This window comes from Brachyistius frenatus, unplaced genomic scaffold, assembly GCF_029030835.1.
Source record: "Brachyistius frenatus isolate BFR_SWC_R1_liver_20210118 unplaced genomic scaffold, ASM2903083v1 Contig_11, whole genome shotgun sequence".
In the NCBI taxonomy this organism is placed as follows: Eukaryota; Metazoa; Chordata; class Actinopteri; family Embiotocidae; genus Brachyistius; species Brachyistius frenatus.
This window is the reverse complement of record NW_027210610.1, coordinates 2600072-2611286: the sequence shown is the minus strand read 5'-3', so window position 1 is coordinate 2611286 and position 11215 is coordinate 2600072. Positions and strand designations below refer to the sequence as shown.

Below are 11215 nucleotides of genomic sequence, written 5' to 3'. Positions count from 1 at the left end.
AATAATAAAAAAATCCCAGATATGTTTTAGTTATATTATTATTTAGGTATTCCCAAAAAATGTCTATTGTTTCTGTACTTGTAGCCGTAGCTACTCTCAGCCTTATTTATAATTGTTATACTTATATAATAATCAAGGAGAAGTATTCGTGAAGTTTTGCCTGAACAAGTCATTAAAAAAGCAGATGGCTATTAAACAATGCAAAACTTTATAACTAATACTAATCAAGTCAAAGCCACCAGTGATGAAAAGTATAAACAAATGTGTATTTTAAACTGTCATTGTTTGAGAGGGTACAGATGAACACACGATCATCTGTGCCCTTTGAACACCCACTGACCGTGACATCAGGAAGTTGTAGTAGGTTTTCCATAATTTGTGAATGCATGTGTGCATGTGGATATTCACAGGATTTCCTTTGCAAACAAACAACCGCAGTTCAGAGAGAAGTGTCTGTACCGGAAAGAGGCTGAAAAGGATATCCTCATAACATAAGTTTTTAATACTTTTCAAAAATGTTGTATTTTGGACAAATATGGCAGCCTTTTCTTCATTGTATTAATATCTTATTTGGTCCATAAATTATAGCCAGACATTAATCTAAACTATACAGTATATTATAAGCCATTCACAAACGTGTGAGAAGACGAGTGTCTTTCTTTTCCTCCGCTTGGCTGTGTGTTCCAGGATATGAAAAAAAAAAAAAAAAAGTGCAGCACCTGCAATAAGTAACTCTTGAGCTAAAAGCACATCCTTCCGGAAAATATCTGGAACACCATTTCCACCGACTTCAGTGCTCAAGTCGCTACGAGGACATGTGTGCTGTAATGACCACCGACATTAGAGATACATCTCCCTTCGTATGTGGTTCTTCTCACTTGTAGAATTTCATTGCTCACTGCTGATGCTGTGATCATGACTCAGTGCTTGTGGATTTTGTAGCTGCTTCTTTAAGCTTTTATCCAGCAGCACCAGACTCTGCACCGCCAGATTCCGACAGTCATCGTCAGGGTCTCCTTCAGCTACATCTGTGCATAGAAACAACACAAAAAGCATTACAAGCAGCTCTGAGCGCCGGTGACAACCAGCGGCAAGAAAGTCTAAATATCTCAGTTTAACTATGGAAGAAAATGATCTGGTGTTAATCAGCCAGTCACGTCATAAACAGCTATGCAGTACAGGACATCCTGGTTCCTCATCTATTCCCAGACATGTTCAGTCCAGCTGTGCCTGTGTGTGTGCATGCATAAATGTGAGTTCCTGAAGGGAGATTGCTGACAGAAGTAACTGATGCAGGTGCAGCTTTGGGCCCTCCAAAAAAGTGTTTTATAGTTTATCTATTTTTATCTATTAACATAAGGAGATATTTTCTTGGCAATAATCTAGAAAATCTGAAACGTGTTTGTTTGTTTAAATTAAAAAAAGAGGAACCATGGGAACATTTATAACCAGCAATGTTTTTTGTTTTTCACCTGTCAGCCAAGCTCTGGTCTCAAACAGTTGATCACTGAGGTCCACCAGCAGGTTTTGACTGGGCATGCTCAGAAACACAGAGCAGACAGCGAACAGGACGCCTCGTCTCACCATCCTTTAACAGAGAGAATCCAGATTAGAGCTCAGACTGAAATAAGATAACAAAACATCCTGTCCAGAGACTCCAGATCTTACGCTTTGCTAAGGTTTACTGTTATTCTCTTCTTTGACCGGGGCTGTAGTCAAACAGTTAATTCACGTTGAAGATAAAAAGGAATATGACACCACAACAGTCTTAACGACCATAAATATTTTCTACAAATTGAATTTACACACAGACAAACAGTTATGAATAATACATACTGGTCAGTATGGTAGCGCACTGCCCACACAAAGTCCAGCAAAGCACATCCCATCTGTGCAGCAATCTGGAAAAAAAAACAGGAGTCCTTATCTTATTGTAGTGTTCAATACATATCAACATATAAATCAAAGTTACAGTAAACTAAGATGGCTGGTGAGTGTTTCTAACTAGTTGGCAATCAATCCTGTTATTTTCTATTATATACATACATATATACACAACAATGATATTGAGCTCTACACTGAGAATATGCCACACTGTCATGGACTGATGGGTGAAAGTACCGGTGCATTGACTGCCTGGTGCATGAAGAGGCCCAAAGTGTGGATCAACCTGCCCAGTAACAGGTGGTCGCTGCCCAGCAGGTCAAAGGTCACCTGAGGCCTGACAGAAAGGCATCAATAGTTTTGAAACAGTTCCGTTGTACAATTTAACACACAAACTACGACTGTTGAGAATTAAAAAGTTACATAAAAGAATATACTTACTTGTCATAATTCCTGAGCAGAGGGAAAAAGAAGTGTCCAGCGACAGGGGCGTAACGGTTGGGGGTAGCCTTAGCTACAGGCTGTGCGGCACCCTGCAGCAACCAGACAGCAAATTAACAAAGAGCCTCAGAAGTGAGCTGTCAATCAAAGGCAGTAATGTCTGTCTACTGTAAGTACCTTACTGAGGCGTTTTGTCTTGCTTTGGATTCGTTTCTCTACCACTTGTCGCCAGTGAACTGGGTTGTCGCCGGGGTATGGAGTCAACTCTGTGATGGAAGCAGCACTAATGGATGGATCTTTCTTGTCGGTGATTGGCCTGGAGAGCTCCTGAGCTGCGATGGCAAGGATCTGTCAAACCAAAACAAGTGTCGCCTCCTAATTACGTGGGGGTCAAAGATGATCACATCAGACAACAAAATCCTTTGCAGGCACACAGGCCCTTTAACAAGAGGTAAAGCTGCTGTTTTCACCTCCAAGATATCGAGCCGCTGGCGAAGACTGTAGTTCAAGGAGTAAAACTCTGAGGTCAGATACTTAATCACCTGTTAAAGAGCACAGAGACACAGTTTAATTTAAACCAGGAATAAATGGATGTTTAAAATATGGTGATGAAACGGTGAGGTGAGGAACACAGATATTTGTAAGTGAAGGAGAACCGTACAGGAATACAGTCAGTGACAGTGAGAGCCACCATCGTCGCCTGTCTGAGAATCAAGAAGTCGGTAATGCTGTATTTATCCTCCATGTGAAGAAGCACTTTGGTCATCTGGACACTGATCTGAAACAGCATAATAAACAAACATGAACTGCAATGTCAAGAGTGATCTGTAAATTACATTGAAGCTTCAACCTTGAGTAATCAGAGGAAATATTTTAATAACTAACATCAGTTTTTCTATTCCCATCATACCTCTCTGGCTGCAAAGGCATTTCTCCGCACCAAACTCTCCGCAGCTCTCAAGCTGAGCTCCACACGCACTGCGTCCGTAGAAGACATTAATGCTGGATTGGTTGACACATAAGAAAATATTGGAGTTGGTTCAAGACAAACAGCGTTTTAAAACAACTGCATTGGAGGATTAAATCTGTGGAGCCATACTTTCCAGACAGTCTCGAAGGTAGCGAGGTGGTGATGCCTGACTGAACTTCTGATCTCCAGACATGTCGTATGGAGTGAGCTCATCATCACTAGATCAATAACAGACATGAGGTTAACAACACATGTCTATACAAATACTAACTAAAGAATTAAAGCTGCAAGCAGTGATATGCGGCTCCCCGACGTGCAGCACGCGAGGGTCCGCATATTCCCCCTTGCAGTTTTAATTCTTTTCTCGATCTCGTTCCTTATTCTTCTTTAAACATTTTTTTTTTTTAAATGGCCTTTTTTTGGCAGCTTTAACATCTTCAAAAACTCATGAAAGTTGGTGCAAGTTTCATGAGGTTTGGAGCATCGTTTGGCCTTAAACATCAACTTCCTGTGTCACGGCAAAACATCAAACTTAGCCGCATCGCCCCAGCTATACTCTATACTATATACTCTATACTATATACTATATACTATATACTCTATACTATATACTATATACTATACACTAACACTAATTTTTTGTTAGTTTTGTTTGAGTTTTTGTATGAGGTTTTTTATTTTCTGACACATTGAATGATTGGTTTGGTATTAGTATGACTGCATTTTCAACACAAACCCGAAACCCCGAAAATAAGACATTTTTCACCGGGAGAGACGCGTGTACCAACTTTCATGAGTTTTTGAGTATGATAAAGCCTCCAAAAATGCAGTTGTTTACGGAGAATAACAATAATCGCTTTAATAACAACAGGGCTTTCGCACCATCGGTGCTCGGGCCCTAATAAAGCCTCACAGACAGACAGACAGAGTTAATACTTACCTATCAAGGTCAGAGTCTTGACCAGTGTTTGACAAATGAGGTGCTGATTTACTTTCTCGTGACACATTCTGAGTAGATGGAACCGTTTCATTGGTCTCTGAAGGAGAATCAACTCTGTGGATCATAGATTACATTAAATATAACTGGTTGGTAGTTCGTCCTAAATAGAGAAAAAAATGCAACAAGTTGAGTAATCAATTAATTGATCAATAAAAGATGAATTGCCAACTATTTACATAATTGATCAATCGTTTTGAGTCTTTTTTTTTAATCATGAAAAAGTGCAAAAAAATTCTCTGATTCCAGCTTTTTAAATGTGAATATTTCCTACTTCTTTTAGTCCTCCATTAAAATGAAATGAGTTTTTTGGGTTCTGGACTTTTTCACCATTTTCTGACCAAATCATACAGCTGATGGCTCAAGTGAGAAAATAACAGACACATCAATTGATCAATTTGATCATTTCTATTTGCAGCCCTAAAACTGACTTTTTGTGAACTTTTTTTAATTAACAATATTAAATCTCATTAACACAATAAAGGAACATGTATTTTTTTTTTAACAATCTCAGGTGAGCAATCTGCAACACAGTGAGTTTTAGCTGTATGACCTCTGGAAACATAAAAATAAATGGTCACTTATAATGGGGTGCTATTCTGTTCTTCTGTTGCATCATTATTGAAACATTAAAGATTCATCAGAATTTTAAAGTTGTACAAATTCTCATTTTATAAATGTTGAGTTTAGAAATCCTAATAATAAGAGTGTATAACCTGTTGAGGATTATTAATGAGACGGGTGGATCTTATGTTCTCATCACTTAAAAAACAAAGTCCTCCACATCTTGAGGTAAACGATGTTTCACACCTACCTGTTCACAGGCTCAGGCTCATTACAGGTGACAGGAGTCATGAGAGAAAGCAGCTCACACGTCTCTTCATCCTGATCATACTACAACAGCACGACACAAAATATCTCAGTAGCATTTCAGACAAGTCGTTCATCAAATGTTCTGACGCCAACTGGACTAAATGAAGCCACTTAATTCAACACTGACTGTACCTGGAATTTGAGTTTGGTTCCATTGATATCCATGCGGGAGCTCAGGCACTCTCCGACCACCATGCCCACACGCCTGATACGCACCACGCTGCTGTCCAGGTGGCTCTGCATGCCGCCTAGCATACACTGAAGTAAGTCTGAGGACACACAAACACACAGAGAACAGAGCTGAAAGCAGTAATCTACAGTATATTGCACTTCATATGGATTATATGAACATTTCACTACATAAATACATGTAAAGTCAGTAGTAGGTTCTTTGATATGAGCTTAGTATCAGCAGTTACTTTTCTGGGTGAAACAACAGTTAACCGTTTTTTCTAATGTTTGATTTGTACCTAAAGTTATAATCTCATAGATCTTCTGTTTTGTTGTCTTTGGCGGCACTGATGGCGATAAGCAGTAATTGCAGTTGTATTTTTGGACTTCACTTCTCACAGATCCAAACAGTGTCAACTGTGTGACGTCAGTCAGTCCCTCGAGCGGAACCACCACAGATGGGTTATGGAAAAAGCCTCTTTAACTGTGGACAACTTGTGTTTTTTCCCGTTTTTCCCCGTGTTCAGTTGGGAATACTGCAAATGCAAGTGCCTTCTTCACGTCATCATTGGGCCACAGGCTCAATCCACAGTGTTGCCTCCTTCAGCAATACATTATGACTTAAACGATATTTATTCAAATTAAAATCTTGAAGATTATTAGTTTAAAGTTATCAGTATGTACCATCTTCAAATCTATGACAAGTGTTCAGAAGTCCACCTGCTGATGAAGATCATGTGAAAGCTCCAAGGCGGTTATAATATATTGGATAAATATGGATATGGAGCGGACATGTGAGGTAAACTTATTTTGTCAACCATGTTCTTCTGCAATATGCAGGTTCTTAAATTACCCAAAACATGCCAGACAATAATTGTATCCCTCTCACAGAAAGAACGTTTTTAAAAGAAAAACCCAGATACTTTAGAAGTACGCCGGCTATTAAAACAGCCCTGTAGACCAAAGCTTGTTAATCAGTCCAAAGTCAATAATGTACACTGCAACTGTTGATTTATTGGGTGAGTTGAGGCCAAAGTCTTTATTGTACCTGAGCGTAGCTCCTTCAGCTCAGAGTCTTTGAGCAGACTCACACTCAGCAGTAAGGCCTTACTGACGTATATCTGCTGCTCCAGAGGAGTGTGTTTCACTGCACTGGGATTAGCCCAGGTCTGAGACACAGACCGCAAAACCTGAAAACACACACACATACAAAAAAGGACACGTCAAATCGTAACTATATTTAAGAAAATATTATGATATATCATTTGCATTAGGCTGCCAAACTTCCCATGCACCTACCTGGATAAGAAGTGGCCTTCGATCCCGGTCTGCTGCGAGGTAACCCACAACGGTTCTCAAGACTTGAGTCTGAGAAACAATACCATTCATTAAAACATCTGCATATGATATTTACAACACATACAATTTACTGCCAGGTGGTGTGTTACTGTATTACCTCATACTTGTATTGCAGTAGCAGCAGTTTGTGAGTGATGACAAACTGAGCCTTTTTATTTGTTAACACAAGATTTCCAATGAGCCTGCCCAGAGCATCAGGCCTGAAAACAAACAGACAAACAAACACTGAGGTCAGTGAAGGCAGACAGGAAACCGATCAACCCAGCCTGAGTGAACCTGCAGCCTCTTTACCCACTGACAGCCTGCACCAGCCCGGTGAGCACGCTCTCCATGCAACGCTGAGGAACGTTCTCCAGCAGCTTCCAGCAGACCCTCTGCCACACCATGTCTGAGCGCGTGCAGACAGACAGCCGAGGAGCCATCACTGCCAGGACCAAATCTGCATGAAGACAAAATAAACCAGGAGTTCATTTATTTCTTAAAAGTTATGAAACAGAAAATGTTAAGCCAAGACACGTTTGATATGACATCTGTCAACAGCCAATCAGAATTCATCGCTTCCCCATTTCCTTTCTCCCAAAACAGATTTTAGGAAATACAATTATGCCTTTTAAGTGCAGAATTAAAGTTTGACCACAACAAACAAGTAACTACAAATCTCCATTATTTGTACATCTTCCTGCAAATGTAATTGAACTCACCACTGTGCCCCTGGATGCACACTTTTCCAAGTGTTTGGGCCACAAACATCAAAGAACAGTCTGTGCCATCTACAAGTGACAGAATACAAGTGACACACAGACAGAGTGAGAAAGGGCACATACAGTTGTACAACTACAACCGTCATGAATGTGTAAAAGGTGCTGAACAACCTCTGAGTGCCAGGCAGGTCCGCTCCAGGGCAGTGAGCATCTCCGTGGCCAATAGTGGGTAGTACTGCTGAGGAAGGAAGAGGGGCTTGTTGTTGCGATGTAACCTGTTGGCGGTGATGTCCGGCAGCGCGCTGATCCGCCCCAGCAGAGCCTCCCTGAGCTGGAGGGAGTCAGAGGGAGCTGCCCCCAGACAGTAGGACCACAGCAGGTCGGCGAGACGGCTACTCTGAAGGAACCTTTCTGTGATGCTGATCAAGTGGTCCAGATTGGTGGTGGGTCTGTGGTGGATTGGAAATAACAGTATCAGGAAATGGAGGAAACAGTAAACATGGTGTTCATCCCCATGGACGGATTACGATACAACGGGCCCTTGGGCACAAACATGTGAAAGGCCCCCCGCCCCGACATTGCAATTGTTGTCTGTGTCTTTGAGGTCATTTTGTGTTTCATTTGAGTAACTTTGCAACTTTTTGTGGTCAGTGTTTCTCACTTTAGGAGTTTTGCATCTCTTTTTTTTTTTAAAGTCCCTTTGTGATTGTGCGGTGTTGCTCTCTGGGATATTTTGCAGGCAACAAGCGCAGGCTCCCCGGCCGCTTTGAGCCTTGAACCCGTCCCCATCAAACCTATTTAGCAATCCTTCCAGACTCATGCCCCCGTCTGTCCTCAACTCACCTCAGCTCTCCGATGGCCTCCATCAGGACCAGCAGCGCCTGCTCTGGAGGGCCTTTAAGGAACAGGTCGTCCCATAACTCTGTGCGCTGAGCAGCTGGGAGGCTGTGCAACCAGTCAGCCTGCATGTGGCTGACCAGGAACTGAAGAGTCCGAGTGTAGTGAGCTCTCCTGAACTCCGTCTGCTCAGCTGACGTGGTTTTACTCTGCGGTCCTTCATCCAAGAAAGAGTGGAGAGTCTGAAGAGCCTTGATGACGTCCTCACTGTCCGTGGATGAGGCGAGTGTCCGGAGACACCGGGCCACTGTTGGTCGACCCTCAGTACTCGTGGCAAGTGACTCCATTTGTGAAAAGTAAACAACAGCTAACACCACCTCTCCTCCAAGACAAACAGCAGCGTTTCTGCAGCGTCGTGGAAACACTGTTCATGCCACGAAGAGTGAAGTCTGCTGGAGTCCCATCAGTTTAATGAATTAGCTTCAACAGTCAGCCGGTCAAAAATAAATACGTACCTGCACATGTTTACTAAACAAAACTTCAGCACTTTATAATGACATCGTTTATTGTCATTGTGAATCTAAATCATTTTTTTCGGGAGAAAATCGGTTGCTCCTACTATCAGTTCGCGTTTCATGCCGAGGTACCACGCAGTTCTTAGTGTGCGCCATCAAAATACATCCGTGGTGAGCAAGAAGGACATCATCGGTTCCGGGGACTCTCTTTCCCGTGTGACATTCAAGAACACAACGATTTTTGGTAACACTTCCGGGTACTTGAATAATGATCACGGCATACATCGATTAACAAATCAAATAAACGGGAATTTACTCCATTAAGATTGTGTACGTCAAATGAAAGCAGCGACATAAAGAAATTTCTTTTTTTTTTTTTAAATATAAAAATAATTGATAAAGGCTTTTGTAGTCAAATAAGACATCTTATAATAATTTTTGGACTCAGGTTTGATACATATAGTTACCTCTAAACAAATTTGTGTCAGTGTGGGTGATGAGAAACAGCAGCAGCAAGCAATTACCAATGAATGACAGCTTCACTAATATCTGGAAAATTGTTAACTTAAATAGAAAAAAAAATACAATTTTATTTCTTAAATTAGTATTTTTTTTTCTAACAAATAACTGCACATTTCTCAAGACTATTAACCGAGTTTTGATTAACAAAAAGGTGGACCCATGAACACTCAATACATTAATAAACCACTGAAAATATATCTTTATGATTTAACGCCTATTGCAGCTGACATGGTGGCTAATAGCTATCAGATGGACTTCATCCGTCCTTTAGCTGTGGAGGTTGTGAGAGGTATTATATAGTGTTGATGATTAACTGGTGACGGTATTAATACGTTTAAAAATACCGAAGCATAAACTGTATATAAAAGGTACTGAAGACAACCCGTACTTACAGGTTGTGGCCGAGGGGCCCAGCAGCACACGTTCACAACCAGCAGGTGAGGCTGATGGGTCGGTGGACAGATGTTATCACCAACTGGTGATGTACGAGGTAGTCACAAACCAAAACAAAGAACCACAGGAATGATGGAGTGGAATATTTGTGTGATTAATACAGTGATAGACAGTGTCTGCATGTGGAGTTCAGGCATCAATGAGACAGTTTAGTGGAGAGCATTGCTTTTAATCTCAAGTTACTTACCATCCGAGATCCCGCCGTCACTGTGGAGGATGGAAGTTAAGTTTACTTCAGTCAAATCAATTCTATTTATAGTAATAAAATAATAATAATAATGCAATGTGAAAGCTTGCAAAAAAGGAGGCAACCAAACACAGGTAGTTTTATTCCATTTATTTTTCTAATCTTACTTTCACTGCTTACCTTAAAATTTTCTCTTTTTACAATGACTGAAATTATAGTTCCCAAGTAACAATTAGGATTAGATCATTTTGAGGATCTTCAAAAATAATATACAGCTGTAACCAATACTGTTATAATTTATACATTTATCTTTGAAAATAGGAATACATTTAAGTTTTACAGATTCTCTTTTCTACAATATTCTCTTTATTTCTTCCCATGTCACATGACGGCAAGCCATGCACTACTCCAGTAGTGACGTTTGTGCCTTGAGCAAACTTTCTTTGGACACTGGAAGTGAGCGTGTGAGAGAAAGAAAGAAAGAAAAAAAAAAAAGTCCACAAAAATGACAATTCATATTTACAGTTTAGGTTTTATCAATATAATTTAACAAACTGACAGTCACGTGGTCAGTGCTTTCCCCCGGGCTCATTATCGGGTTAGTTTAGAGGCAAAGTTTGAGACGCAGAGGCACAGTGTTTAGACTAGCAGGCCAGTTCTTGTTTTTTTTTTTTTTCAGGGCAAGCTGACAAGACTGTTGATTTATGATTTATAAGAAGAGGAAGTGTTACCAAAAGCGTGATCACAGACCCTGATAGATTAAGTGATCAGTTTAAGTTCAAGCATCTATCTTTGGTCATTTTAAAAGCAGGAGTTGAAATGGAGAAATTAGATCTGGTTAAAGTGCAATTGCCTTCAGCTCTGTGGTCTCACTGTCTAATCACACTGTAGCCGATAAGTCATCAAACTATCTGTCAGAAACAGACAATTAAATATGAATCAGGGAGAGAATTAAGTGTAGTAAAGAAACATCTGTTGGGGAAAACCTTTAGTCGCACTAAAAGGCAGAAAGCTGAACTCGGCAAGCCTGATATGAGTTTTTTTTTTTTTAAGGTGTCATGTCGACATTATGAGGTCTCACAACCTACAACTCCACTAAAGGTTGTTATAGTATATGATTTGTCAGTCAAAACAGAAGTCAAACAAGTGAATCGGAAATATACAATAAGAAAAATCTGTGTTTTTCATGCGGTACCTGACTCCATCTGGGAAGACAACGGCAGAAACTGCGGACTCTGCCGTATCTAAATCACGACCCCGAAGAGGTCAAAGCAACATCAGCATTAAGGAAGAGTGCGCGGACCT

General features: G+C 40.6%; 1 protein-coding gene across 2 annotated transcripts; it reads right to left on the bottom strand.

Annotated features, from left to right (window-relative positions):
- Window positions 1-20: 20 nt before the first annotated feature.
- Window positions 21-8897, bottom strand: telo2 (TEL2, telomere maintenance 2, homolog (S. cerevisiae)). Of its 2 annotated transcripts, XM_069691507.1 has the most exons (20): window positions 8240-8897; window positions 7568-7845; window positions 7397-7465; window positions 6987-7134; window positions 6793-6895; window positions 6636-6704; window positions 6385-6526; window positions 5298-5434; window positions 5107-5186; window positions 4236-4349; window positions 3425-3513; window positions 3236-3327; window positions 2987-3103; window positions 2796-2867; window positions 2503-2673; window positions 2326-2417; window positions 2122-2221; window positions 1837-1901; window positions 1473-1588; window positions 21-1028 (listed from the first exon to the last, which is right to left on the bottom strand). In XM_069691507.1, exons 1-20 carry the CDS (start codon window positions 8578-8580, stop codon window positions 889-891), a joined length of 2535 nt encoding a protein of 844 aa, XP_069547608.1. In that variant the 5' UTR covers window positions 8581-8897; the 3' UTR covers window positions 21-888. The 2 variants fall into 2 exon arrangements, 1 of the variants encoding a protein (XP_069547608.1); XR_011310628.1 differs by lacking the exons at window positions 21-1028; window positions 1473-1588; window positions 1837-1901 and having other exon boundaries at window positions 2135-2221; window positions 2508-2673.
- Between the last annotated feature and the right edge of the window lie 2318 nt (window positions 8898-11215).